At 33.8% G+C, this 24,904-nt stretch overlaps 4 protein-coding genes across 4 annotated transcripts; all 4 read left to right on the top strand.

Moving 5' to 3' along the window:
• The first annotated feature begins 1,273 nt into the window (after positions 1–1,273).
• On the top strand, positions 1,274–10,780 carry LOC112050366 (carcinine transporter). Its single transcript, XM_024088620.2, has 13 exons — positions 1,274–1,368; positions 4,699–4,864; positions 5,237–5,453; positions 5,641–5,827; positions 6,094–6,223; positions 6,462–6,590; positions 6,940–7,132; positions 7,564–7,669; positions 7,918–8,165; positions 8,493–8,572; positions 9,071–9,246; positions 9,758–9,930; positions 10,585–10,780. Exons 2-13 carry the CDS (start codon positions 4,780–4,782, stop codon positions 10,619–10,621), a joined length of 1,761 nt encoding a protein of 586 aa, XP_023944388.1. The 5' UTR covers positions 1,274–1,368; positions 4,699–4,779; the 3' UTR covers positions 10,622–10,780.
• A 1,132-nt stretch (positions 10,781–11,912) lies between these two features.
• LOC128198303 (repetitive organellar protein-like) lies at positions 11,913–15,208 on the top strand. Its single transcript, XM_052882830.1, has 3 exons — positions 11,913–12,225; positions 13,623–13,746; positions 13,795–15,208. Exons 1-3 carry the CDS (start codon positions 11,913–11,915, stop codon positions 15,206–15,208), a joined length of 1,851 nt encoding a protein of 616 aa, XP_052738790.1.
• A 3,992-nt stretch (positions 15,209–19,200) lies between these two features.
• On the top strand, positions 19,201–22,867 carry LOC112050380 (uncharacterized). The gene is made up of 5 exons (XM_052882828.1): positions 19,201–19,210; positions 19,970–20,113; positions 20,276–20,434; positions 21,535–22,426; positions 22,864–22,867. Exons 1-5 carry the CDS (start codon positions 19,201–19,203, stop codon positions 22,865–22,867), a joined length of 1,209 nt encoding a protein of 402 aa, XP_052738788.1.
• A 48-nt stretch (positions 22,868–22,915) lies between these two features.
• LOC128198327 (uncharacterized) lies at positions 22,916–24,442 on the top strand. Its single transcript, XM_052883116.1, has one exon. It carries the CDS (start codon positions 23,079–23,081, stop codon positions 24,402–24,404), a length of 1,326 nt encoding a protein of 441 aa, XP_052739076.1. The 5' UTR covers positions 22,916–23,078; the 3' UTR covers positions 24,405–24,442.
• Positions 24,443–24,904: the final 462 nt, after the last annotated feature.

The following is a 24,904-nucleotide window of genomic DNA, read 5'->3' as shown; positions in this document are numbered from 1 at the left end:
AATAATCACTGATTAATCAATAATATACAGATGGAGCGTACGGAACACGATGGTGTCGTAGCCGGTCCAAATACAAAATTCAAAAGCGAATACATTCTCGAGTCAGTACGACACGAACCGTCGCATCACAAATTTACAATATTATTCAAGAAAAATGGCGTCAAAAGTTTTTAAATATATTAAAAACTGTTTACTAAAAGTAAAGAAAAAAAATGGAGTATTTTTTATTGGTAATTAATAAATATTATATTAATTTACGTTATTGTTGTTAGTGTTAAATTTCGAAATACAAATTATGAAAAAAGTTTGTCAAGGAGATGTGTGACGTTTGTTTTTTTTAATGGGTTTGACCGGCTTTAATACGTTGCTTGTAAAGACTCACTCTGGTTACTCTGTGACAATAATCGGCATTTAATTCGTGAAAGAAATTAAAAAATTTAAATACCGTTAGGTTATAATATTTATAATCTATCTCGCGAGATTGTGAACTGTCGAAACATTGTGATCCGCAACATACTGCGTGTCGTCTGCTAGTGATTATTAAAATAAACTGGTGTACTTTAACATCATCATCATCATCATCATCATCATCAGCCGATGGACGTCCACTGCTGGACATAGGCCTCTTGCATGGACCTCCAAGCATAACGATCTCGGGCCGCCAGCATCCAGCGGTTTCCTGCAATCCAATTGATGTCCTTTGTCCACCTAGTGGGGGGTTGACCAACACTGCGCTTTCCGGTACGGGGTCGCCATTCCAACACCTTGGGACCCCAACGTCCATCGGCTCTTCGAACTATGTGGCCTGCCCATTGCCACTTCAGCTTCGCGACTTGCTGAGCTATGTCGGTGACTTTGGTTCGTCTGCGGATCTCCTCATTTCTGATTTGATCACGCAGAGAAACTCCAAGCATAGATCGCTCCATCGCCCGCTGAGTGATTTTGAGCCTTCTAATGAGGCTCATAGTTAGCGACCAAGTTTCGGATCCGTATGTCATCACTGGCAACACGCACTGTTCGAAGACTTTCGTCTTCAGGCACTGAGGAATTTCGGACGAAAATTTTTATAAACAATAAATGACGCTTATCTCTAGTTCTCTAAGTACATACGAGTAAGTAGATTTTAAAGTAAACATTACAGTCGCACATAATATAAACATGTCACAAAAATATCCATTATCTGACTTAGCACGTTTTACTCTATGCTATACGCGAGAGCAGAGCGACATGTGCATATAAGATACGCATTGATAATGGACTACGATCATTTTGCGTTGACACTTCGCCACAGATGTACAGTTCAATTTATATTGTACTACTATTCTACACATAAAGTCCCTAGTGATAAACTTGTTAACAAAAACCGAGGTATGTCTATATTTTTAATTTTTAGTAGGTAGTCTACAAAGAACCCTTATAGTTTCACCATGTCTGTCTGTCTGTCCGTCCGCCCGTCTGTCCGCGGTTTAACGCAGAAATATATGTACATTGTATGTAAAGTGGGAATGGATGAATGATGAATTTTTTTACTTGTCTATCTCAGTGTTTATCGATTGATGGAAGAAGTCTTCTGCCACTATTTTTCGATTTAGCGTTACTGCTTAAAGTGCTTATTGAATTTGCGGAACACTATACCATGCGTGGCCCGACACGCACTTGGCCGGTTTTATAATAAGTTATTTTAAATGTAGTTTATAATCTTCTCTTTACAATTATAAAGATAGCATATTTATGTAAATTTTATTACCTTTAATCTTCATGTTTATTTGAGAGATGTAATTTCTTATCAAATTAAACGACGAGATTTATATTATCACCAGTGTTATAATCTTACTTGTTTGACATTACTATAATTAAAGAGTAGTTCTTACCTCTAGGAAGTCTGAGAAACTACTCATTATTATAATCGGCCTACTACAACGACCTACTTAAAAGACCATAACTATTTCTTGGCAAATTCGTTCGTAACACTCCCGACAGTCCGTGCGGTCCGGGAGGGTGTAGCGATGCCCCGAGCGCACGACTTCATACCCACGCAGTCCTTCCCCCCCGTCGCTCGCACATCATGGGAGTGTCATCAACGAACTTGCCAAGCTATATCTATACTAATATTATAAAGCTGAAGAGTTTGTTTGTTTGTTTATTTGTTTGATTGAACACGCTAATCTCAGGAACTACTGGTCCAAATCGAAAAATTCTTTCAGTGTTAAATAGCCCATTTATTGACAAAGGCTATAGGCTATATATTATCCCCGTATGCCTACGGGAACGGGAACCACGCGAGTTTAACCGCGCGGCGTCAGCTAGTAAATGTATAAGGTACTTTAAGTAGGTCCAGATGCTTAAGTAGGTCCAGATGCTCTCTTCTATAAGGTCTACCTTATACTCCTCTTCTTATAGGAGAGGGTATATAGAATCATCACCACGCTGCTCCATTGTGGGTTGTCGGGCTTAGAGTGATAATAGGAGTCTTTAATACATATTTTTTTATTATTATTTACATATATAGCCCTTGGCTATAATCACACGTGATGGTACGTAGGTGATGATGGAAGCGAGCTAACTTTTTAGGAAGACGATCAAAATCTACACCCCCTTCGGTTTCTACACGATATCGTACCGGTACGCTAAATCGCTTGGCGGTAGGGTGGTAACTAACCACGGCTGAAGCCTCAAACCAGCCAGACCTGGATCAGTTAAGAATCAATCGGCTCAGCCGGTAATCGAACCTAGGACCTCCGTCTTATAAATCCACCGCGTATACTACTGCGCTATGGAGGCCGTCCTAACCCTGCAGTGGGCGTTAACATAGCACAAAATGTTGATACTTGATACAACAAACTGCAGTGGGCGTTAACATAGGCTATATAACAAATTGTCGGTTAGTTTTTGTACATCAAAGCGTTCAATATCAATAAAGTGTATGGACAATGATTGGCGGCGACCAATTAAAAACAATCTATCATCTGAAGACACAGCGGCGCTGTGTGAACTCATTCGCTGCAGCTTACACGAGATTCATTAAGGGTCAGCGCCAACTGACGGAAGGCTTGTTTTTGTTTTTTTTTATTCTTTAGTCTCTACAAGTTAGCGCTTGACTGCAGTGATGATGCAGCCTAAGATGGATGCGGGCTAACTTGTTAAGAGGAGGATGAAAATCCACACACCTTTCGGTTTCTACACGACATCGTACCGGAACGCTAAATCGTTTGGCGATACGTCTTTGCCGGTAGGGTGGTAACTATCCACGGCCGAAGCCTCCCATCAGCTAGACCTGGACAAATTAAGAAAATCTTAATCTGCCCAGCCGGGGATCGCTTCCAGGACCTCCGTCTTGTAAATCCACCGCGCATACCACTGCGCCACGGAGGCCGTCAAATCAACTGACGGAAAGCTGCAGACCGACTTAATTAAACATTACATTATTTCTGTTCAAGATTGTAATAAATATTATCTTTACTAGTATTATCAAGCTTAAGAGTTTGTTTGTTTAGTTAGTTAGCTAGTTTTTTATAACTAAAGTATATAAAGGACTAGCAGACGCCGCGCGGTTTCACCCATGTGGTTCCCGTTCCCATAAAGCATAAAGCAGCACTCGGGTATAGTGTAACTACCCAACCAGTGGAATTTATCAAATCGGTTCACTAGTTTCAAACAATAGAAACTTTAATCTTTATATTTACAGTATAAACATAGCTTTAAATTAAATTACACAATCATTGCCTTTGATAGACCATCGCTATGGATGCAAGTGGCCTTAAAATGTGCGCCACTAATTTGTTATTTACGAAAATATCGCTCTTTTTTGTTGTAATGGGACGAAAAATTTAATTATGTGTGAGTGATTCACCGTAGACCCCTATATCAGTTCATAACTTTCGGCTTATTACAATCCCGCTCTGAGCATTTTGTGACCGCTTTTCGTTTTCAATCCGATTGTCGGCGCTGAGCCTAAATGCGATAAAATCTAGCATTAACTGATGTGGGATTACTTCGTGAGATCAGTAGATCTCAATTAGATGCAATTAGTAAATATAAATACGTACACTATGGCTGTTTTCCCATAGGATTTTCCTACAATACAACGACCTCATAAACAGTTGAGCTTTGTTAACTATTTATTAAATTAACACACGCTTTAGGGTCATCTGCGAATCTGCAATTGCAATGTACAGTGTACAGTCACAGTAGATACAGTTTATATTATAATGTAATGCACCGTGGTTATTCACTATCTTAGACGTATGCTAGTTGACATTATACGAAATTAAGATTTTAAGTAAAAATGTCATCCGGTGCTTATTGGTGGAAATTAGACAGTAAGTAAACGACATTTTGTCAATGGATTTGATGTTTATTTTAATAAAAATAAATAAATAAAATTATAGTGGATACGTCCACTGAACTGTTATCACTTTATGAGGGAACACTTTATATTGTTGAGCACCTAGTCCAAAAAAAAAGAAAACTAAATTTTACTGAAATTCAACTGAATACCTACAGTTATTTCATGGATATCTCAGTGCAGGATAGTTAGCTTTAAAATAAATAGCTTACTGCTTACATACGAGTAAGATTCAATTTTAAAACCTTCACAGAACACGAAAAAATTAACATGTTGGGTAATTTCTATTTCTGTGAAAAGTTTGTAGTGTTTCAGCGAATATAATTTAAATAGGTATTTTTCCTTTATTTTAGCTCCCGCGTCTATCATTCGCTTCACCGTAACCAGAAACACGTCGGAAAAAGTGTCTTTTAAGGGAAAAACCGAATTCGAAAATGGAATCACATGAGAAGAGAGCGGAGGCCACGGGCGAAACCCGCGGTCCTGATGTGGTCTCCCTGGAACTGCAGACACCTAATGGTAAATATACTTACAGTGGAATTCATAGACATTGTAGGGGCACCCCAAGGGGATCATTCACCCGATGAGTGTCAAATTCTCAAACAAATAGAGGTTAAATTCGACACTCAGCGGTTGAATGATCCCCTGGGGGTGCCCCTACAACGTCTATGAATTGTAGACGATATTTAGGTATTATTTGTTTAAACAACAACAACAATTTGTGGTTGTTGACCACAACTAACATTGAGTTGATTATAAATTTCCTCTTTTGAGCGCCTCATTTTTCATGCGCTAGTAACACATCTAATAGTAATATAGGTTGTTCATGATGATGATTCTTTAAATAACCATATTTATGATAGTTTTTAATAATCACCTTTTTTTACAAAGGTAACGGCTCCCTAAAGCCAAGAGTGCTGAAGGACCTAGACGACCTGTTCCCTTACATCGGCGGCTTCGGCTGGTACCAACGGATCCTGTTCCTCTTGATGATACCCTACGCCTTCTTCTTCGCGTTCGTATACTTCTCTCAGATATTCATGACCGTCGTGCCTTCAGAGCATTGGTGTTATGTGCCTGAGCTTGGAAATCTAACTGTTGAGGAAAGGTACGTAAATAAAGAGAGATTCAAGGTAGTTTTTGTTAAAAGAATTTTCAATTTCTTCAAAAACTTAATTAAGTTTTGTGTATAAAAGTAAATTGTATTTCTACACAAAACGTATATTAATGTTGACTTAATTAACGTTGATTGTTGACCATTGTATTCTCAACTATTATTGTTTTTAAAATTACAGACGTCATCTTTCAATCCCGCAAAATGAAATGGCCATGTACGATAAATGCCTTGTTTATGATGTTGATTGGAGCAGTATCCTGCAGACTGGGAGTTTGACACCAGACTCAAAATGGCCGATAAAGAAATGCAGCGGTAGTTGGGAGTTCAACTTTACAGACGTGCCTTATGAAACTATAGCTACAAAGGTAATTATAATTTACTTATAAATTTATCTGCATTTTTGGTTAACGCACACCTAATTAATTATGACGTTAATGAAACAGTTACTTAAATAATATTAAGTTAAATATACTTAATGATGTATGAATCAAAGGATGACTGATTGATTTGATTTGATTGATTGGATTTCGAGGATTAAATTTTATATGACAAACATCTGCGGCCCTATGGAGCTTCCTTGTAAAAATCAACACTCTTTTAATCAACTAACAAACTGATTTTGTTTCCACAGTTAGGATGGGTGTGTGATAAAGATAACTATCCTGCAACAGCACAAGCGATTTTCTTCTGTGGATCCATTGTCGGAGGGCTAATTTTTGGGTGGATAGCCGATAAATATGGACGAGTTCCTGCTATTGTAGGTACGTAAAATTCAATTATATCTATATCTTACTAGTTTTAATGATGCTGACAATTTAAAGCAATTGTTATTTACACCAAACTTACGAGTACCTAGTACTTACTTATCGCTACGATCCATTTGTGGCGATGATTAGAAATTTTAATAAAAGACGACCGTCATTTCATCGTGCTATTTTCATTTGACACAAGTTCGTTACAAGTTTTCAAAGTGGCGCATATATTTATTTTTATTTTCAGGTACAAACATGGCAGGTTTCCTGGCTGGTGTTGGGACAGCCTTCACCAATAGCTTCTGGTCCTTCTGCCTTTGTAGATTCCTCGTCGGTCTCGCCTATGACAACTGCTTCATCATCATGTACATTGTTGGTCAGTACTATTTACACAGTTTATTTAATAATCATGTTAACTTTAGCATTTTCATTGTGGAAATACTTGAAGAATTTCAATTATCTAATAAAAACACTTTAACCTCTGCTTCCATCTATCATATAAATTCAGAAATATTCTAGTGTAAGAGATCATTATCAGCCGATAGACGCCCTTGTAAGGACATGTAAACAACACGGTCTTGAGCCGCATGTATCTAGCGGTTCTCTGAAAGCCGTTTGATATTGTCGGTCCACCAATTAGTGGGTTGACCAACACTGTCCAGTGATGATATAAAATCATAATGACGGAAAGTTTTATTCTACATTTAAAATGTTCTTAATTCCAGTGATAGAGTACGTGGGTCCGAAATGGCGTACATTCGTCGCGAACGTGTCAATAGCTGTGTACTTCACGTTAGCGGCTTGCCTCCTGCCCTGGATCGCGCTGGGGGTAGCCAATTGGAAGATATACACGCTTGTGACCAGCGTGCCGCTTGTACTGGCTGTGTTTACACCCTGCTTGGTACCTGAGAGTGCTAGGTAAGTTAAATAAAAGAAAATAAAGTGTTTTTGTTCTATTGCTCTCAGTCGACTAACTATGAGCAGAGAAGTTGTAGGAAGATTTGGAAAATAAAATTAAATATTTCTGTGGTGTATGTTTAGGAGGAAATAATTGGCAAAGTACGGATAATGAATAATAACATCAGGTGACGGTGAGCGAATGATATACATTTTAGATATAAAACGGTGAAGACAAAAAGAGAGAGATAGCGCAATCCTAACGTTTAGGGCAACTTGTGGATATACAATTAATTTATTTGAGTGCAGTATTCTAGTTGCCGGTTGGCTAATCGATTTATAGCTCTGAGAAAATTTACCTTTATTGAGACAATTAGTAATACACCCGTAGGATTATTTGAAATCTTTTCTGAGAAAATAAAAAATAAATTAAATTGTCTGCGTAATTTCAGGTGGCTAATTGCACAGGGACGCCTTGATGATGCTTTTAAAATTTTAAAGAAATGCCAACGATTAAATGGAACAAAAATACCAGAAGAAATTGTAAAAGAATTTAAGGTACTATATGTTAAAATAAATTGATTTTACCTTTTACTTGTTAGTTCATACAGTTACATACTTAGTAAAATAGAGTCTTTTAGTACGTAGAGGAAACTCTATTCTATTTATGCCATTCAATACAAAATACTATTTTATTATTTGTCTTGAATATATTATTACTGTCTTCTTTAGATTTATTTGTTTATACATGAAACAAAACATATTATGCAGTACATTTAACACTATTTAATATATTTCATTTGCAGGAAACAGCCACAGAAATAGCCAAAGCCGAAGCGGAGATAAAGAACTACTCAGTACTGGATCTCTTCAAGACGCCACGCCTGCGTCGCCACAGCATCTTGCTCGTGGTCATCTGGATGTCCATCGCCATGGTCTTCGACGGCCACGTGAGGAACGTCGGCTCTTTGGGCCTGGACATGTTCGTGACCTTCACCGTCGCAACCGCTACAGAGTTCCCGGCTGATATTTTGTTAACTTTGATTTTAGATGTGTATGTATAAAATTCTTAATAAACGTCTACTAACTTTAAACTACATCCCTGCCGAATTTCATCTTTCTAGCAATCCAAAGTCTGTTAATTTGCTTCTTTTATATTTTTGGTAGCTATCCACAACCTTCCCATTTTTGAAAGATCATAGAGTGCCGGTGGCAGCCTAGTTTCTTTTGCTGTTGTAGCTTGCATTACCTCTACTCTTCGTCGTCAATAAGAAAATAGTGAATTCTTCTGTATTTATTAGTCTGAGACCATTAAGTTTTTGTTACTTGCTTTCTTTGATTTTCTAGATTCTTATATTACCTACTTACTTTTTGTTTTCAGCCTAGGTCGTCGATGGCTTGCATTTGGCTCCATGGTTATCAGTGGAGTTTTTAGCTTCTTAGCTACGACTGTTGCACTTGGTAAGTAGTTATTACTCCCTCAGAATACAGTAATCTAAGATCACTCCCTATGATTTATTATCTAAATAATTTCTTAAAATCTTCATCATCTTCTTTACGTTATCCCACTTAAGTAAGTATTACTTGTCAACTCATTATCCACTCCCTTTACACACACGTCGTTTTTCACACACTCCATCTCTTCTTCGGCGCTAATCTTCTCTTGTATCCTTCCGCTTGAAATTTCAACATTCTGCTGGTAATATGATTTTCACATCACATGTCCGTACCAAGCTAACCTTTTACTCTTCAATTTGTCTTTCAAACTTTTAAACTCATTCCTTGTTTTATCGATTATTGTCACACATTCACACCATCATCATCCACTTATAACTATGGGTAATCGAAATATTATTCTATCAAAGCTAAAAACGGCTTCAACTCAAAGATTACCATTTACTCTGATAAACTTACAGTTTATCGCTTATACCATACCTAAGTGTCATATTGTATGTTCAGGCATCCCATCAGCATCTCTCGCGATCGTGGGTCGCTTCGCCGTCAACATCTCCTACAACATCGGCATGCAGTACGCAGCTGAGCTGCTGCCTACCGTAGTGAGGGCGCAGGGGCTTGCGCTCATCCACATTAGCGGATACGTGGCCACCATCCTCGTCCCTTATATTGTGTACTTGGTAACTATACTCTTCTGTATAATCTTCACCATTATCAACGTATTTAACTTTCAACTGCCCGTCAAGTCCAGGCACATTTTCTTATATGATAATTAATATGCAGGTTACGCGCGTTGCTCCAATACGGCTTGGCTTGGCTTAGTGTGATATTTGGACTTTAGTTACCAGACTTTTTTAAAATGATAAGTTAAGTCTTGACTCTGATCTCACCTAATTTTAAAGAGGTAGAATACCTATTAATTTATTAAGAAACAGGGCTAAAACTCACGATTAACACTCACGATAGTTTAAATTCTAAAAAAAAAGAATACCTCTTAAAATCTATCGATATTATCGTCTTCTAAAGATGCTCCAGTGACAGAACAATTTACGTTTTCAAATTTTCAAGTAAAGAAACAAACTCATATGCCAAAATTGGACAAGTATTGACGGAAAATAAAAATGAGACTTTTCATTTTGTTGTATGAAAAAATACATTACACATCACTGATGGATCATAAATTTGTTTTAGGCAACAATCTCCCCTGAAATCCCACTTCTGATACTGGGCGCTATCGGCATATTTGGCGGCTGTCTATGCCTCTTTCTGCCCGAGTCTATGGGCAAGAACATGCCACAGACAATACAAGACGGTGAAGAGTACGGCTCTGAACAGAAGTTTTGGGAGGCGCCTTGTTTTAAGAGGTAAAATTAACTTTAAAAAAAAATGTTTTTACTAATGTGTACTGCTATATTTTGGCTAGTGAAAGTTTAGACTGAAATAGAAATATTAAAAAACATGCGTTTTTATAATATGTTTAAAATATTTTTTCGTTTGTGAATACATTACTACCTATACTATAAGTATTAAACTCAGTTATTCCAATATTTGCACTATAATTTTGAGAATTTACTCCGATTTTTTTAAATTTGGCAGGCGATTTCAGTCTCCACTTTCATTAGCCAAACTCTATAAACTATTTAAAACTTTAAACTAATTCGAAGTCACTATCGGTTTTCCAGTTTTTACCGTTTCTATAGTTATCCTCTAGTTCATTTTATTCATTCATCTATAAAAGTGAACAAAATAAAAAGAATTTGTAAATATCAAAACCTATATTCAGAAGGGTGTATAAAGGGGTTGTATGGGAAACTGAGGGAGCGTCAGCAATGAAGAAATAAGTATTAGCTGAAGTTCAATGTTCATCTATTCATGTTTAAGCTAGGCAACTTTTTTGATAAATGGGTTTTTGATAAATGAGTCTCGATATCACATTTTTGTTGTGCTGGCTACCTACATACTGCTGTAATACTATACTTGATTTGATACTATACTTATTTATTTATTTTTATTTGCAGAAAACTCCCTGAGCCGGTGGAACAAATACGTTATTAAAAATCGTATTTTTATTAAGTTACCAAAAATATTTTGCGACAATAATATATATAGCCACGCTGACATTAACTTATAAGTAAACAAACTATATTACCTTTAATTTCATAACATGCCTGTATCCTCGAATACATTTTATAAATAAACTGAGTTGAGAACGAAGTTTTTCATTTAATTTTTATAATAAGACCCCAGCATACGTTTCTTTACAAATTCCTTTCACAGGTATCTAAATATTAGAATCACGATTGAAAAATAGGGCCGACGAGGGTGACAATATTTTCCACCTATTCTTATACCTACCAAGTACCAAATTTGCAAAGATGTCATTAAAATCGGTCGAGCCGAGATTTTCATTACACCCCATTGTAAAATAGTCACATTGTTTGATACTTATAGGGCTTAGTTCGAATGCGCTTCAAGCAATAAAAAGTTCTAAAAACGTTTGCATGCAGATTTTAACGTGATCCAATCATAAAACGTGGTTTATAAACATTCACAGAATAATGTCGTCTAAAAAAGTTTAATCGATAAAAAACAAAACAAAGAATTCCCCTATGTGAACTGTACTCAATAAAATCGACGTTAAAACGTAAACACTAGTGCAGTGTTGATTAATTTTTGTTCGATGTATCGACATCGAACAAAAATTAATCAACCATATCATATTTATCGAAATATATTTAGTAACGACAAAACAGCAGATAGTGGTATAGAATAGTTGTAACAAAGTTTAGGAAGAAGACGAAATCTTTCTATCGCGAGGCAAATGTTTTAAAAATTTAAGACACAGGTTTATTATTATTTATCTACTTACTTGTAAGTTTTTACTCGAGGCAAAAGACAAAAGGCCTAAATACAGCAATTGGCAAACCAATGATAAATGATATTGATAAAGGTTTTACTTTACCTACTTGTTTATATCGCATAAATTAGCAAGTAAAGCATAAACATAAGATTTTATTCTTTGAAAGCAATTTATCTTAAGAGTTGATAACATAGACTTGCAATATTTAGGTACGAACCAAGTTTTTATTTTTTTAGTCACAGCTTACTTACCACAGAACCATCACAAAACACAATTTAAGCTAAGCTTTATCACATAATGCTTGCATTGTAAAATCGAGAACGACCAAAAATATTTTTATCGATATTAATTTGTTGCTACCAACACTACTAGTAGGTATCATATTTACAAACAAACTAAACCTCAGATACATTCCAAAATCGATTACATTTGAAATTATTCATTCATCCGCTACTTCACTGTAGACATTACATACTAGTATTAGTGATGTGTAAACAATTAAAAATATCGATTTACTTCAAAGTATTACATTTATTGAGTTTCACATCAGCCGCGTACTTGGAAGCTGAATCGAATTATGTGAAACCGAAGTTGGAGAGAAACAATATTGTGAATAAGGGTTTGTGGATAAGAAATAATAGAGACAGGAAGTACTCGAGTGATTTTATATTCAGAGCCAACTCGCTCGATGTCGATAATGTTCTCCAGAACAATTACGATGCGTTTGGACAGAGCAATGTCGCTAATTCAGCGTTTTTCTCTGGATTCAACATGGAGAGGAGCAAACGTTCGGCGGATGGTTAGTAGAAGTCAAATAAAAATAATTTTAAGCCCTTCACCTTAATGGTTTGATCACCACCCATTGGACTATACCCGTACTTAATAATAACACAGTAATTGAAGAGGAAGGGGAATTTGGTAGTCGGAATATTGGCATAGATATCTTTGCTGAAGTTCATCAAAATTCAGATAAATTACAGTAAAGATGTTGCCTACATGAAAGATGATGTAACATCATCATTTTTAACAACTGATGGACGTCCACTGCTGGACACAGGGTCCTGCATGGACTTCCAAACACAACAGTCTTGAGCCGCCAACATTCAGCAGCTCCCGACAACCCGCTTGACGTCCTCGGTTCATCTACTGCAGGGTTGGGGTAGACCAACTGCGCATCGACCCCAACCTCCATCGGCTCTTCGAACTGTGTCCTGTTTATTGCCACAACTGCTTTGCGACTCGCTGAGTCAGTGATTTTGAGTCTTCTGCGGATCACCTTATTTGAAGCATAGCTCCAACAAACAAGCATAGCTCGCTCTATCGCCCACTGAATAAATTTTGAGCCTTCTTATGAGGCCCACAGTTAGTGACCAAGACTTTTATCTGTAAGCCATCACTGGCAAACAGTGGCGGATTAAGGTCCAGAGCGCCCTAGGCAATCAACTTTAGCGGCGCCCCTGTACCGGCCATAAATGGCCATCACAATCTCACGATGACGTTGTATCATCAAACCCTAGACTTTAGTAGACCAGGATGTACTTTATGCGCAAATGAAATATGATGTTTTGTGAATAAATCAAGAGGGACGACAGAAAGAACATTGAAATTCATGATTCCTCTCCGTTCTGGGAAATAGGCCTTGTGTGTGTTGACTGATGATGGTGTGTTATGAATATATCACTAGAGATTTAGAGTATAAATCAGCATTTAGTTCTTAATGGTCGATATGTTATTTTCTTCATTTATTTAAAATTCTGAGCTCGCGCGCCCCTTGTGTCTACACGCCCCTAGGCACGTGCCTAGTTTGCCTTATGGATAATCCGCCTCTGCTGGCAAAACAACACAAAGATCAGTCAAACTCTCTACGTACAATGCACTCTAAATCTGTAACATACAAAAATATGTTTTGCGATACTTACTGCTTTTACGACCCATTACTAATTTCTTGAAATAAAATATTTATATTATTCATGTTAATTTAGTATTTTTAACATTGCATTTTATAATTTCCAGACAAATCACGACAACATCTAAATAAAGAGGGAAAACTAAATAGTAAATCAAACTTTCAAAACATAGGTGTATCAAAATTTATTTCAACTTTGAAACCGTCGTCCGTCTTCAACGACTATCCATATGAAATAGCTGTACTTTTTAACAATAAAAAAGATTTTTTAAATAATCTTTATGAAAAAGAAAATGAAAATAAAAAAATCAGAGTAGAAAGTGCAAATAATTACAATAGATACACCACTCAAAGTATCAAAACCCAAAATCAGATGAAAAAAGATAACTCTTCGACTATAAATTACAACTCAACGTACACTCTTTATCCTAATAAAAATAAAAATATATCTGAATCAAATAGAACTAATATAGTACCAAAACGAAGTATGAATCAACGTGATTATGAATCAGAAAATGAATTGATTAAAAAAATTGAGTTTACTGAAGATTTCAATAGCACAAATGGTAACATTAACGGTATGGATAGAAGTATTTTTGATAAGGCAGATATGTACCATAATGCACGCACACCGAATATTAATGTATACAAAATTATACCGGAAAAAGAAAAAGATGTAAAAAACAAACCATTAAATGAAAGAGGTGTATTAAAGGTTTTGTCAATGCTAACAAAGACTTTCAAAAAGGTTATGAAACAACATCACGATATAAAAAGAATACATAACAAGTTATACGACCTTAATGATGAGTTTACTAAAAACGCAGAACAGTTTGCGAGTAAATTTAAAGACTTTAATTCGAAGTACTTCTTTATGGTGAACCTTAATGAAGAATTGAAAAGGATGGAAATCAAATTAAAGGAAAAAGACAAAAAACTTAACAACAGAGAAGAAGGTTTGACTAAAAACTTAAAAGAATTTGAAAACCACCAACGGAATTTCTTAGAACAGCAGCGACAATTTTACAACGTGCAGAAAACGATGCTAGCACAAAACGAAAAGATAAACTTAAAACAGAATGCTATAGCAAAAACTCAAAATGAGATATCTCGGAGACAACATGATTTTGCACGAATCTTAAAAAAAGATAAACAAGTCTACATGGAATCTAGAAAAATTAGTCCAATAAAGGTAAAAACTGTTTTAGCTAAACAAAAGATAAAACCAGATGAGGGAAATGTACAGCCTATAATAAGTCCCAATACAATATATACCACTATATCACCATCTCCTACAACTGAAACAGTGAAAATAAATTTATTCTCCATACCGACTCTAACTCGACTTGAAAATCAGGACCAAATGATTTTAGACGAGAAAGATAATCAGCCGGTTGACGAATTAATATACAAATACTATTTTAACAACACGTTTATTGATGATATAATGAGAAATAAAATTTTAGCGACGTTAATAGCAGCACCTGAAGCTGCAGGCATAAATAAAAATAAAAGAAATGAAAATATTAAACTTGAAACGACACATCTAATTGCTGTCAATAAAACAACCAATGCCAAGAAAAACCATAGGAACCGACGTTGGATCAAGTTTTCTAAGAACAATCATAAGAAATATGCTAAGGCATCAACACCGCTTAATGAAGTACCTGATGTCAAAACTGATCATTCGAAAATAGACGTTACTAAAAAAGTGGATCCATTTATTACGATGGCTTTAAGCTTTTGTAAGGAAGTAGGTCAGAATGTAAATATACAGGTACTGAATTGGTGTGTGGAAAAAGCGTTAAGGAGACTAAAAGTAATAGGTAAGAAATGTATAGAATTCGCTGAAGTCATCCCTTTAAAATTATATTGAATCCTGGTCTAAATTTTAAATCATAGGTACAGGTGGGTTTTCTATTAAAAACCCAAACTATCTTCGTCTAATTCAATATTATTTTTATGACAAACAGCCTTTCTTCTTCAAGGTTCGGTCTTCTTCTGTACTAAGACTTAAAATTGTTCATCAATTTCATTTGAGCTTGGAAATGTAACAATCAGCAGATACGCTTCTAGCTATATAATATTGCATTGTCACCTTGTTACCTTGGTTTAATATAATGTTGAAATGATGATCATGTACATAGTATATAAGAATACAATATTAATAACAACGACGTTTTATATAATTGATTAATAATATTTTTTTATTAGACTTGAAAATGTTGCCAATGATGACGTCAGGTCAACCAACTGCAACTAACACCTCTCCGTCAGCAACCAAACAGGCAGTCACAATATTGCGTAAGTATCTTTAGGTATGTACACGTTAGCACACGTCTTGTGGTTTCGCCCGCGTAGTTCCTGTTCCCGTGGAAATACGGGAATAAAATAAAGCCTATGACATAACATAACACAACGCGGCTTTTGTACTGGTAAAAGAATTTTAAAAAACGGTTATTAGATCCAGAAATGATTACCACCCTCATAAAGTATAACAAGCATTATTTTATTTTAATTCAATCGGAAGATTTAAATAAAGCGACGTTGAACTTGACACTTTTTATGAAATCTGTTAAAATGTTCCAGAAACATCACCAATACCGAAAACAGCAATACAAAGTGTCCAGAATCCAACTACTGAAGATATTAATGCCATCATGTATTTCCCAGGTAATAAAGATATTCTATACCTAAATCTAACAATAATATTTCTAGGCAAAGCTTTTTTCTAGATGTTTCTATTATTACAAAAACAACTTAAGATGGCAAAGTTTTACAAAAATCAACTCCATGATTGAGATAAATGTCTACGAACTATTAATTAAATTAATCACTCTTAAGTCATAAAGCATTTTATCAATAATAATAATTAATTATCAATTTTTGTTCGCAGATAATGACGAACTTGAGAACAAATTGAAGGAATATGGTACGTCACTGAAATTTATTATATAGATTGTGATTGTTGTCATTTTACCGTGATAAAATTTTGAATTTTGAAAGTCAAAAATTCTCTCCACCGATATTCTCGAATTGGCATAATGAACCTTCTCCATATAATTTCAAACGAAAAAGACATGGTAATTCATTCGTTTAAAAGCAACGATTTTACAGACAAACACACATACATACCTATCGTAAATCAGTCTGTGGCACATAAATACGTCTTTTAGCATTAGCATTCCTCTTTTTATGGACGTTAAAAAGTAAGGATACAACTATAACAATCAACGATAAACCACAAAACGGATAGTAGCATTGATTATAGTAACTATGGATTAATTTTAGTTACAAGTTAGCCCGCTTCCATCTTAGACTGCATCATCACTTACCATCAGGTGAGATTGTAGTTAAGGGCTAACTTGTAAAGAATAAAAAAAAAAGAAAAAAAAAAATGAGTTAGATCAGCCTACCAAACTACATTTGAGGCTAAGAATAGAAGAAAATATCTCAAGAAAAAAGAAAATATGATGAGAATATAAGAAAATATCTGAGAATGATGAGTTAGATCAGTCTGAGACCGTCGTTATTGTAATTTCAGACTTAAAACCAGACACAGAAGGTACAGTTTACTACGATGGAAGCTTGCACGTCAGCGATATCGCACGCCTTGGTAATTACTTTTTTTTTAACTAAATCAAAATCAAGTTTTTAAAACGAATAGACCATACAATAACTCAAATCTTCATTCGTGTCAAGTTAGCTAGAGTTAAATAGCTAGCTAGCTAGCTAACTAGCTAACTAGCTATGGTTTGAAATATAAATTTAATATTAACGATGTTTCCCACACAAATTTAACAAACTAGATATTTTTTTACAACCTGTGGATTTTTATTGTTAACTTTAGTTAACAATACACAAAAAATACTGAAATCTGTCAAGCCGTTTTTGATTTTATTACTGAGACTAACGAACATCATTTAGATGTACGCATTTTGAGCAGAATAATTTGAAATACGTCTCAGGTTGATGGAGAAATTGTGAACATAGCGCAGACGTGTTCCTTTAATGCCCTGTGGCCTGTTGCGATGATTTTCTTACTATCAAATTTGAAAAAAAGAACGCTTTTAATTGTAGTTTTTGTCATCTGCATTATAGTCGAATTGCAAAATGTTTTTTTTTATTATTCTTTACAAGTTAGCCCTTGACTACAATCACACCTGATGATAAGTGATGATGCAATCTAAGATGGAATCGGGCTAACTTGTTTAGAGGAGGATGAAATCCACACCCCTTTCGGTGGGACGTCTTGTCGGTAGGGTGGTAACTAGCCATGGCCAAAGCCTCCCACCAGCCAAGTTATCTATATAAGTTAAAGAGGAAAGATTTGATTGTTTATTTGTTTGGATTGAATAGGCTCTGAAACTATTTATCCGATTTGAAAAATTCTTTCACAGTTGGGAAGCTACACTATCCCCGAATGCTAAATTATAATTTATCCCCGTCTTTATTACTGTCTGCATCTGCTAGTACCTAAATATATTTGCAGGTGAAATGGATAGTGATGGCTTTTCCGACATAATACCCGGCCTCGACAGCAACTCTAGAGTTCAAGTCGATCCCATGGCCTTGGATATACAAGCGCAAAGACGGGCTGACGTTAGAAGGTATTTAAATGTTTTCCAAAAAGTACCTCTAGATAATATAAAACATACATACAGCCGAACGTAGAACCTCATCATCCTTAATTAATTAATTTTAACCTACTACCATTTTGGTATTAGGTTAAAAATTAATTTTAGGCGACAGTGCGGCATTCAATTGTTTTGACAATATCTACATTAATTCTCAAAAGTGAAGGGGTCGTACTTAACACCGAGATTGCAAAGGTTCGATACCCTTAGGATACCCTTAGAGTTCGAGAGGATATTGATCTTAATTAGAAGATTTGACAAATACCGTTCTATTTTTACTTTATCTATGGAATACAAAAAGAAACTTAAGCTAACTAACTAACTACTCTTTATCTATTACTTTTTTATTTTAAGATAGTTCGTTTATTTAGATGATGAAAATTCAACATTTTGGTATACCTATTTATTATTTTATACAAATTATTTTTGTTCTTCCAGAATCAACGCAAGAATAATGAAGATGGGAATGGACTGAAACGCATTTTATGAAGTATTATGAAATATTAATTATTACAGAACAATATATCTATGCATAATAATTTTAATTTATGATTGTTAATTTAATAAATATTAAAAATGTTATTTAAATTTTCTCAAATCTCTATTTAAATTATTAAAACTAACAAACGCAAGGGCGTAACGTAGGGGACGAAGAAGGCTCAGTCTGCATTGAAAACCCTAATTCGGTAATTCCTCAACTTGTAAAACCTTCATATAAAATTTCCCACATATGCCCTTGTAAAAACCTCCTCCTACTTTAAAGTAAGCCTATGACACTCCTTCTCCAGACTCATGGTCTGGCTATCATATTCAACAATATTTTTTTAAATCCGAGTGTTAGCTCCACAGATTAGCGTTTAAACAAACATACAAACTTGGTGAATCGCATCCAAACCAAAGAAAAACAAATACGAAATAAGATACCACCTTGTCATAATAAACTATAGGGAGAAAATATCTATATATTCTCTCCCTATACAAGTATTGTTTATGTTTACGTGCTATATTAATAGCATTATAACAGACAACCAATTTACTCTGAAATTTTATGAGATGTTTTGTCAAAAGCTTTGCTTGAATCAAAAAGTTGTAAGTTAATTTTCGTCAGATTTTAGGTAAATAGAGATTGATCTGTTTAATTAACGAATAACACAGCATTTAATATTAATTCCAACTCTAATGTATATTTGTAATGACATTTATACAGATCCCGTCTGTACGAGTCATCTGGATGAGTGCGAGTGAGCCTGAACATTTACCTATAATATAACTTAACAATATATTTATATTCCAAACCAAACAATCACATAACAATCTTTACATTCATTCTTTACACTGCTTATTAAGTAACTAGACTACAAGCACAGTTAGTTACGATTATGTTTATATGAAATAATTTCAAACTTCAAAGATGGGTTTTTAAGTTTTTAATCTCTTTTTAGGGTTGCTCGCTAGTTTGTCCTTTGTACAATTTGTATAAAAAAACTCAATCCGGATGTTATAAAAAAAACTCCTTTACACGAAACAGTGAATTTTCTAAAAATAGTTGCTTTGTATGCAATGTAACATTATTTAGAAAACAATGGCACACAGTAGTCGTTGGTAGAACCTTTAAACGTACATACGGAATCAGAATCAAAGTTGGCAAAAAGGAATAAAATATGCCATATTCGGTTTCGATTTGAAATAATCCATAATTTTTTTTTTAATTTTTAGTAGGTAGACATTTTAGAAAAAGTATTAGATAAATAAATAAACATGTCACCTTGCGCTTACGATGTTGTCTTCTACAGAGTATTTTGTGTTACATTGTTGGTGGTTGCATTTACTTTTACCGTAATTTTGACTAATCTATTTGTGGACATTGATGGATTATTATCTATTAAAAAAAAATGTAAGCATACATTTTTTTTCGTTCGGTAATGATGATAATGATGATGACGATGATGGTGACGCTGAATAAAACAATACATATCGACTATTCAACTCATTTGTTACAGACCCAACAGAAACTTCGCCAATATCAGAATCTTTCAAACATGAAGAAGACATTCCAAAAGGTGACACTAAACATATAGAAATTAACGTGATTAAAAACTACGACAGTGAAATTAACCCGTTATTTAGAACTAAGAGATCTATAGGTAACATATTTATAATTTATTGTATTTTAAACGTTTTCAAAATAAATGGTGTGAATTCATTTTATACTAAAAATTAACATTTTTTAGAATCAAAAACAATTTTTCATAGAAAAAATCCTGCCGTGAAAAAATTGCTTTCAAAAAAATTAGCTAACCTTCTAGATGAATTAGATAAAGAAGAAGAAGAAACTAAAAAGGAACTAGAAATCACTACAACAAAGGAAGTACTAAATTTTACAAAAGACAAGGAAGATAAAGCTTCAATAATTATCAGGAACGAGGAATTACTACATCTTGCACTGCATAATATTCTTTTACAGGGTTTGATTGGACACATGGACATAAACGATGTGTATAGAAAAATTCATATGCTTGTACAAACATTTAATATAGGCAATAAAAATAAAACTACAGGTAAAAGTTATATGCTATACTATGCTAAAGTAGATACTGAAATTATAATATTATGCCGCGCAATATCAGTCTTTACTTTATTACAGTAGCCAACCCTAGATGTTTTCAATCGTTTTGATTAATTGAACTACAATTATATTATTTTAATCATAATTAAATCTTCGGCTTTGAACATTAATGGTTATTACAGAAATTCTGTAACAAAACATTGTTTAATATTAATTTCATTATTTACAGATGAGAAAATAAAAATATTAAATGCTATTGTTGATTCTAAAGAGATGTTAAAAGAATCACGTGACATTAGTGAGGTAAATAAAGGTTATAACGGAGAACATACTTTTTTCAAGGAATTATTGAAGTGCAAAAAGTTAGAAGGTCAAATAACAAAAACAGCTGCTGGTAATGAAATAAGTAGTACAAGTAGAAATTTAATTGGAAAAGGTAATAAATAAGTTTGTTGATTAATTTCTTCTATACATTAGTTAATATGAATTGTTTTTTACAGATGATAAATTTCTCATAAAAACTGTAATTGAAATAAATGAGGCTAATGATAAAATCAAAGGACCGAACAAAACGTATGATAAAGTTTATATTTTTACTTGACTATTAATCCGTATAGAAAATTTAGCTGTAGGTACCAGGAATGATTGACTAAAATTCTATCGCATGTTTGAGAAATTAAAAAATATTCATAAACTGATATATTCATTAATTATAAATTATTTACAGATACCCTAAAGAAAACATTGAAGGAGTTATAAAGTTAATTTATAATGGAAAATCTATCAAAATAAACCAAATGCACGACGAAAGTGAATCACAAAAAAACAACAACAGTAAAAATATTGAGCTATTTAAAAAAAAATCTACAAAGGAACACACTGAATCTAAAACCCCAGAAGTAAATCATAATATTCGTAAATATAAGCCAATTCCTTCGCTTGATACGGTTTTAGAAGAATATTTAAAAAATATGTCAATTCCAAACTACGAATTTTCAGAAAATAGTGCAGAATTGGGAAACATAAGAACTCAACGCTTAAAAAGACAGATAAAAATCCAATATCTGAATAACGCAACAACATCAAAAATAAAATCTATGCATGAACGGAAGAAAAAAGATGATGATTATTTATATATAGAAATCGAAACACACTTTGATGGAAAAGGTATAATAGGAGAAAGGAAAAAGAAACTTGTGAGAAATCTTATTGATAAAATACAAAAAGCACTGCGCTCCGATATAGAAAAAAAACATAGTAGTGTTGAGCATATTAAATTTGTTAAAAGAACCCAGGATCCCATTGCTAAGCAAAACGAGATTTCACCCGCGAAGAAAGATTTTGTGGAACATAGGCAACTTGATCCTATAGGTAAAACTTCAGAAGCCCTTGAAAATATAGTCGATAGACATGGAAACACATGGAAAAAAGAATATAAAGGTCCAAACTTTTTATCAATGTCAAAATCTGTTAACTCTGCGGAAATGAATGAGCTTAATATCGATTATGACCAAGTTATGAAAAAGAGCGGATTTTCGAAAAGATTACAAAAACCCTTAAATACAGAAACAGACAATGACGATGTCACTGGATTACTAGATTCTGATTCTAATAATGTAACCTTCTTTTTGAAAAACATTGCTGGGTCTGGGTTTTCGATTGGGTTTAATCAGTACAGAGGTGAACCTCCAGACAAAGAAAGTATGAAAATGTTTAATGGAATAGAAAATCTTATTAGAGAATATCATAGAACGTATAATCAGGCAAATAATATGAGTAGTAAACCCACCAGTAATGCAGAACATAATTTTGTCGAAACTGGTCATGAAATAGAGAAAAGAAACGTTGAAAATTTGCACAATATTTATAAACGTTCGATATCACAACTGGGGTCCAAATATTATAATTCAAATACATTAAGAGCTAATCTGTCATTCGATAAATATTTAAATATATTTAAAAGTAGCAATGACAAATTTAAATTTTATAAAAATAAAGTTTATGATACTCAAAGTAATGATATTTCAGCCTTGTCCAAAAACTTTTCTTTGAAAGAAGTACCTATAACTGTAGATGAAAGAATACTCAATAGAAAACTAAAACCTTCTGAAATATTTACAATTGCTAATCTCGTTAATAGAAAAAGACGATCTTTAAATGTGAAAAAAATATCAAACTTAAAATCTAAAATTAAATTGAATAGATTCCTGAATACAAAAGCAATGGCTAGTAAAAAGGTTTTTTTGATGAAAAAACGAAATAAACGCCAAGTAAATAACATCAGACTAATCACTAGAGATGAGTCTAAGATATCCCAAAAAAATTCAGATGAAAATATATTTTTTATTTCAAGGGAAAAAACTTACTCAGATAAAGAAACAGTAATAAGTGCAGTGGAAACAGCAGGTACAAAAATAAATAAGTACAATCAATATTACAATGAAGAATCGCCATTCGATAATATATACAGAGTTCAAAATCCTAATATACCGAGAGAGCTTACTGAAAATGTATATAACACAGCACTAAAGTCAAACAAACTTATGTCTCAATATCCTCACATTTTTTTAGACAAAAACTCTAACTCAAAAGAAGAAACATATTTTGAAAATCAATATCAGGTTAATGATAAGCCATACAGGATTGTAGCATCAGCTAAACCAGTGATAACTGATCAAGACATGCTAATAACTACTGAATACAATCTTGCTAATGTTTTACAAAATTTAAATATACCAAAGGATGAAGATATGCTTGGAGCAATAATGCCCTCTTTATCAGGAAGCAACTATAAGATTACAGTCAAAATGTCACCAAAAAATAAAACTGATACAAATGCACAATTCAAAGAAGTTCATACGACTGTTAATAAAAGTTTTGACGAAAATGGATTCCGTCATTACACTTTGCTTAACATGTCCCAAATATCTAAAATAGAAACGCTTAACAAAACTGACAAAATACAAGGCGCGCCTTTGAGTGATAACGATCAAAAAAATCAAATCAAAGCGTTACTGAAATTACATAAAAATAATATTGATCGTCAATTACACAGTTTATTTACAGAAAGTAATCATTTAGAAAAATTTCTTGTTTCAAATAAAATATACAATATCGATAGAACAATTAACTTATATAAGGATGAGGGAAATAGTTCGGAGTCAGTAAATGAAGAAAAACTTTATTCTTTAAATAATTTGGAGTACAACAGTACTGAAACGACTTCTCTTACAACAATATCACCAGCATCTTCAAAACCTGTACTTACAGATATAGTATCAATAACAACTGAAATGCCAAGCATTGATAAAACCCTAATAATAGACACAATCAAACAAAATGAGAAAGTAACGTACGAAATATTGAAAAAAATTGATACAAACACTGAAGTACTACAAACTATCCTTCAAAAAATTTCAGATAAATTAGATTTAGACAACAAAGAAAGTACAGCTGTTAAAACGACAGAAAAACCTACTGTTGAAATAAAATTTAATCTCTCTAAAGATTGGAAAACTCATGGAAGAAATAGAGATTTAATTCCCGTTCCTAGCGAATTTAGAAATGGTACTGTACCATTTGTTTATGCTTACCAAGAAAGTATTCCAATGAACAATAAAGCACCATCACAGTTATGGGCCAGCCTGGTCTACCAGGGTCACATAATGTCAAAGCCAAATGCCGAAAATATGACTAAAAGTAACTACAGAAAATCCTCACAAAAAATTGAACCAAATGTAAATAAAGACAAAACGAAAACATTCAACGAGCCAGAACTTTTACTGAAGGATTTGAACAATTTCAAAATAATTCCAAATGAGGAACGTGTAATAACGGCGAATATTAAAATAAACACAACTAAAGTGTAAATTATGGAATCTTTATTTTGTTTTATAAGTAGATAAAACTTAACTTTTATTTTGTTATTGCACCTAATTATTTCCATATATAAAATTATACGTAACAGAAAATAATTGCACCTAATTATTTTTAAACTGCCTTCTCTAACCTAACCTAACTAACGTCTTGCTTGCTATTGGATTCTAGGTTCAATTACCTAGGTTGGGCAATGAAATATTAAGCTTAGTTTTCTTCTAAAGAAATTTCGATAGAAAGTTGTTGGATTCAGGAGTACACTCCCGTGCCTCGGAGAGCACCCCCCTCGACTTCGTCCGCGTAAAACTCTATGTAAACTTTCAACTACCCCTATCCTACCCCTACCCTAACCTAACCTAACCTAACCTACCCCTACTCTACTTTTCTGGTTGATTTTTTACACATTGTGTCCGAAAAACCCAAATATCTTAAGGAACCTTATTTTTTTCCAAAATAAAATTTAGCCTATGTTACTTGTGGATAATGTAGCTTT

Source organism: Bicyclus anynana, chromosome 8 (assembly GCF_947172395.1).
Source record: "Bicyclus anynana chromosome 8, ilBicAnyn1.1, whole genome shotgun sequence".
Taxonomy (NCBI): Eukaryota; Metazoa; Arthropoda; class Insecta; order Lepidoptera; family Nymphalidae; genus Bicyclus; species Bicyclus anynana.
Note: the sequence above shows the minus strand (reverse complement) of the source record. Positions and strands in the feature narration are given on the sequence as shown.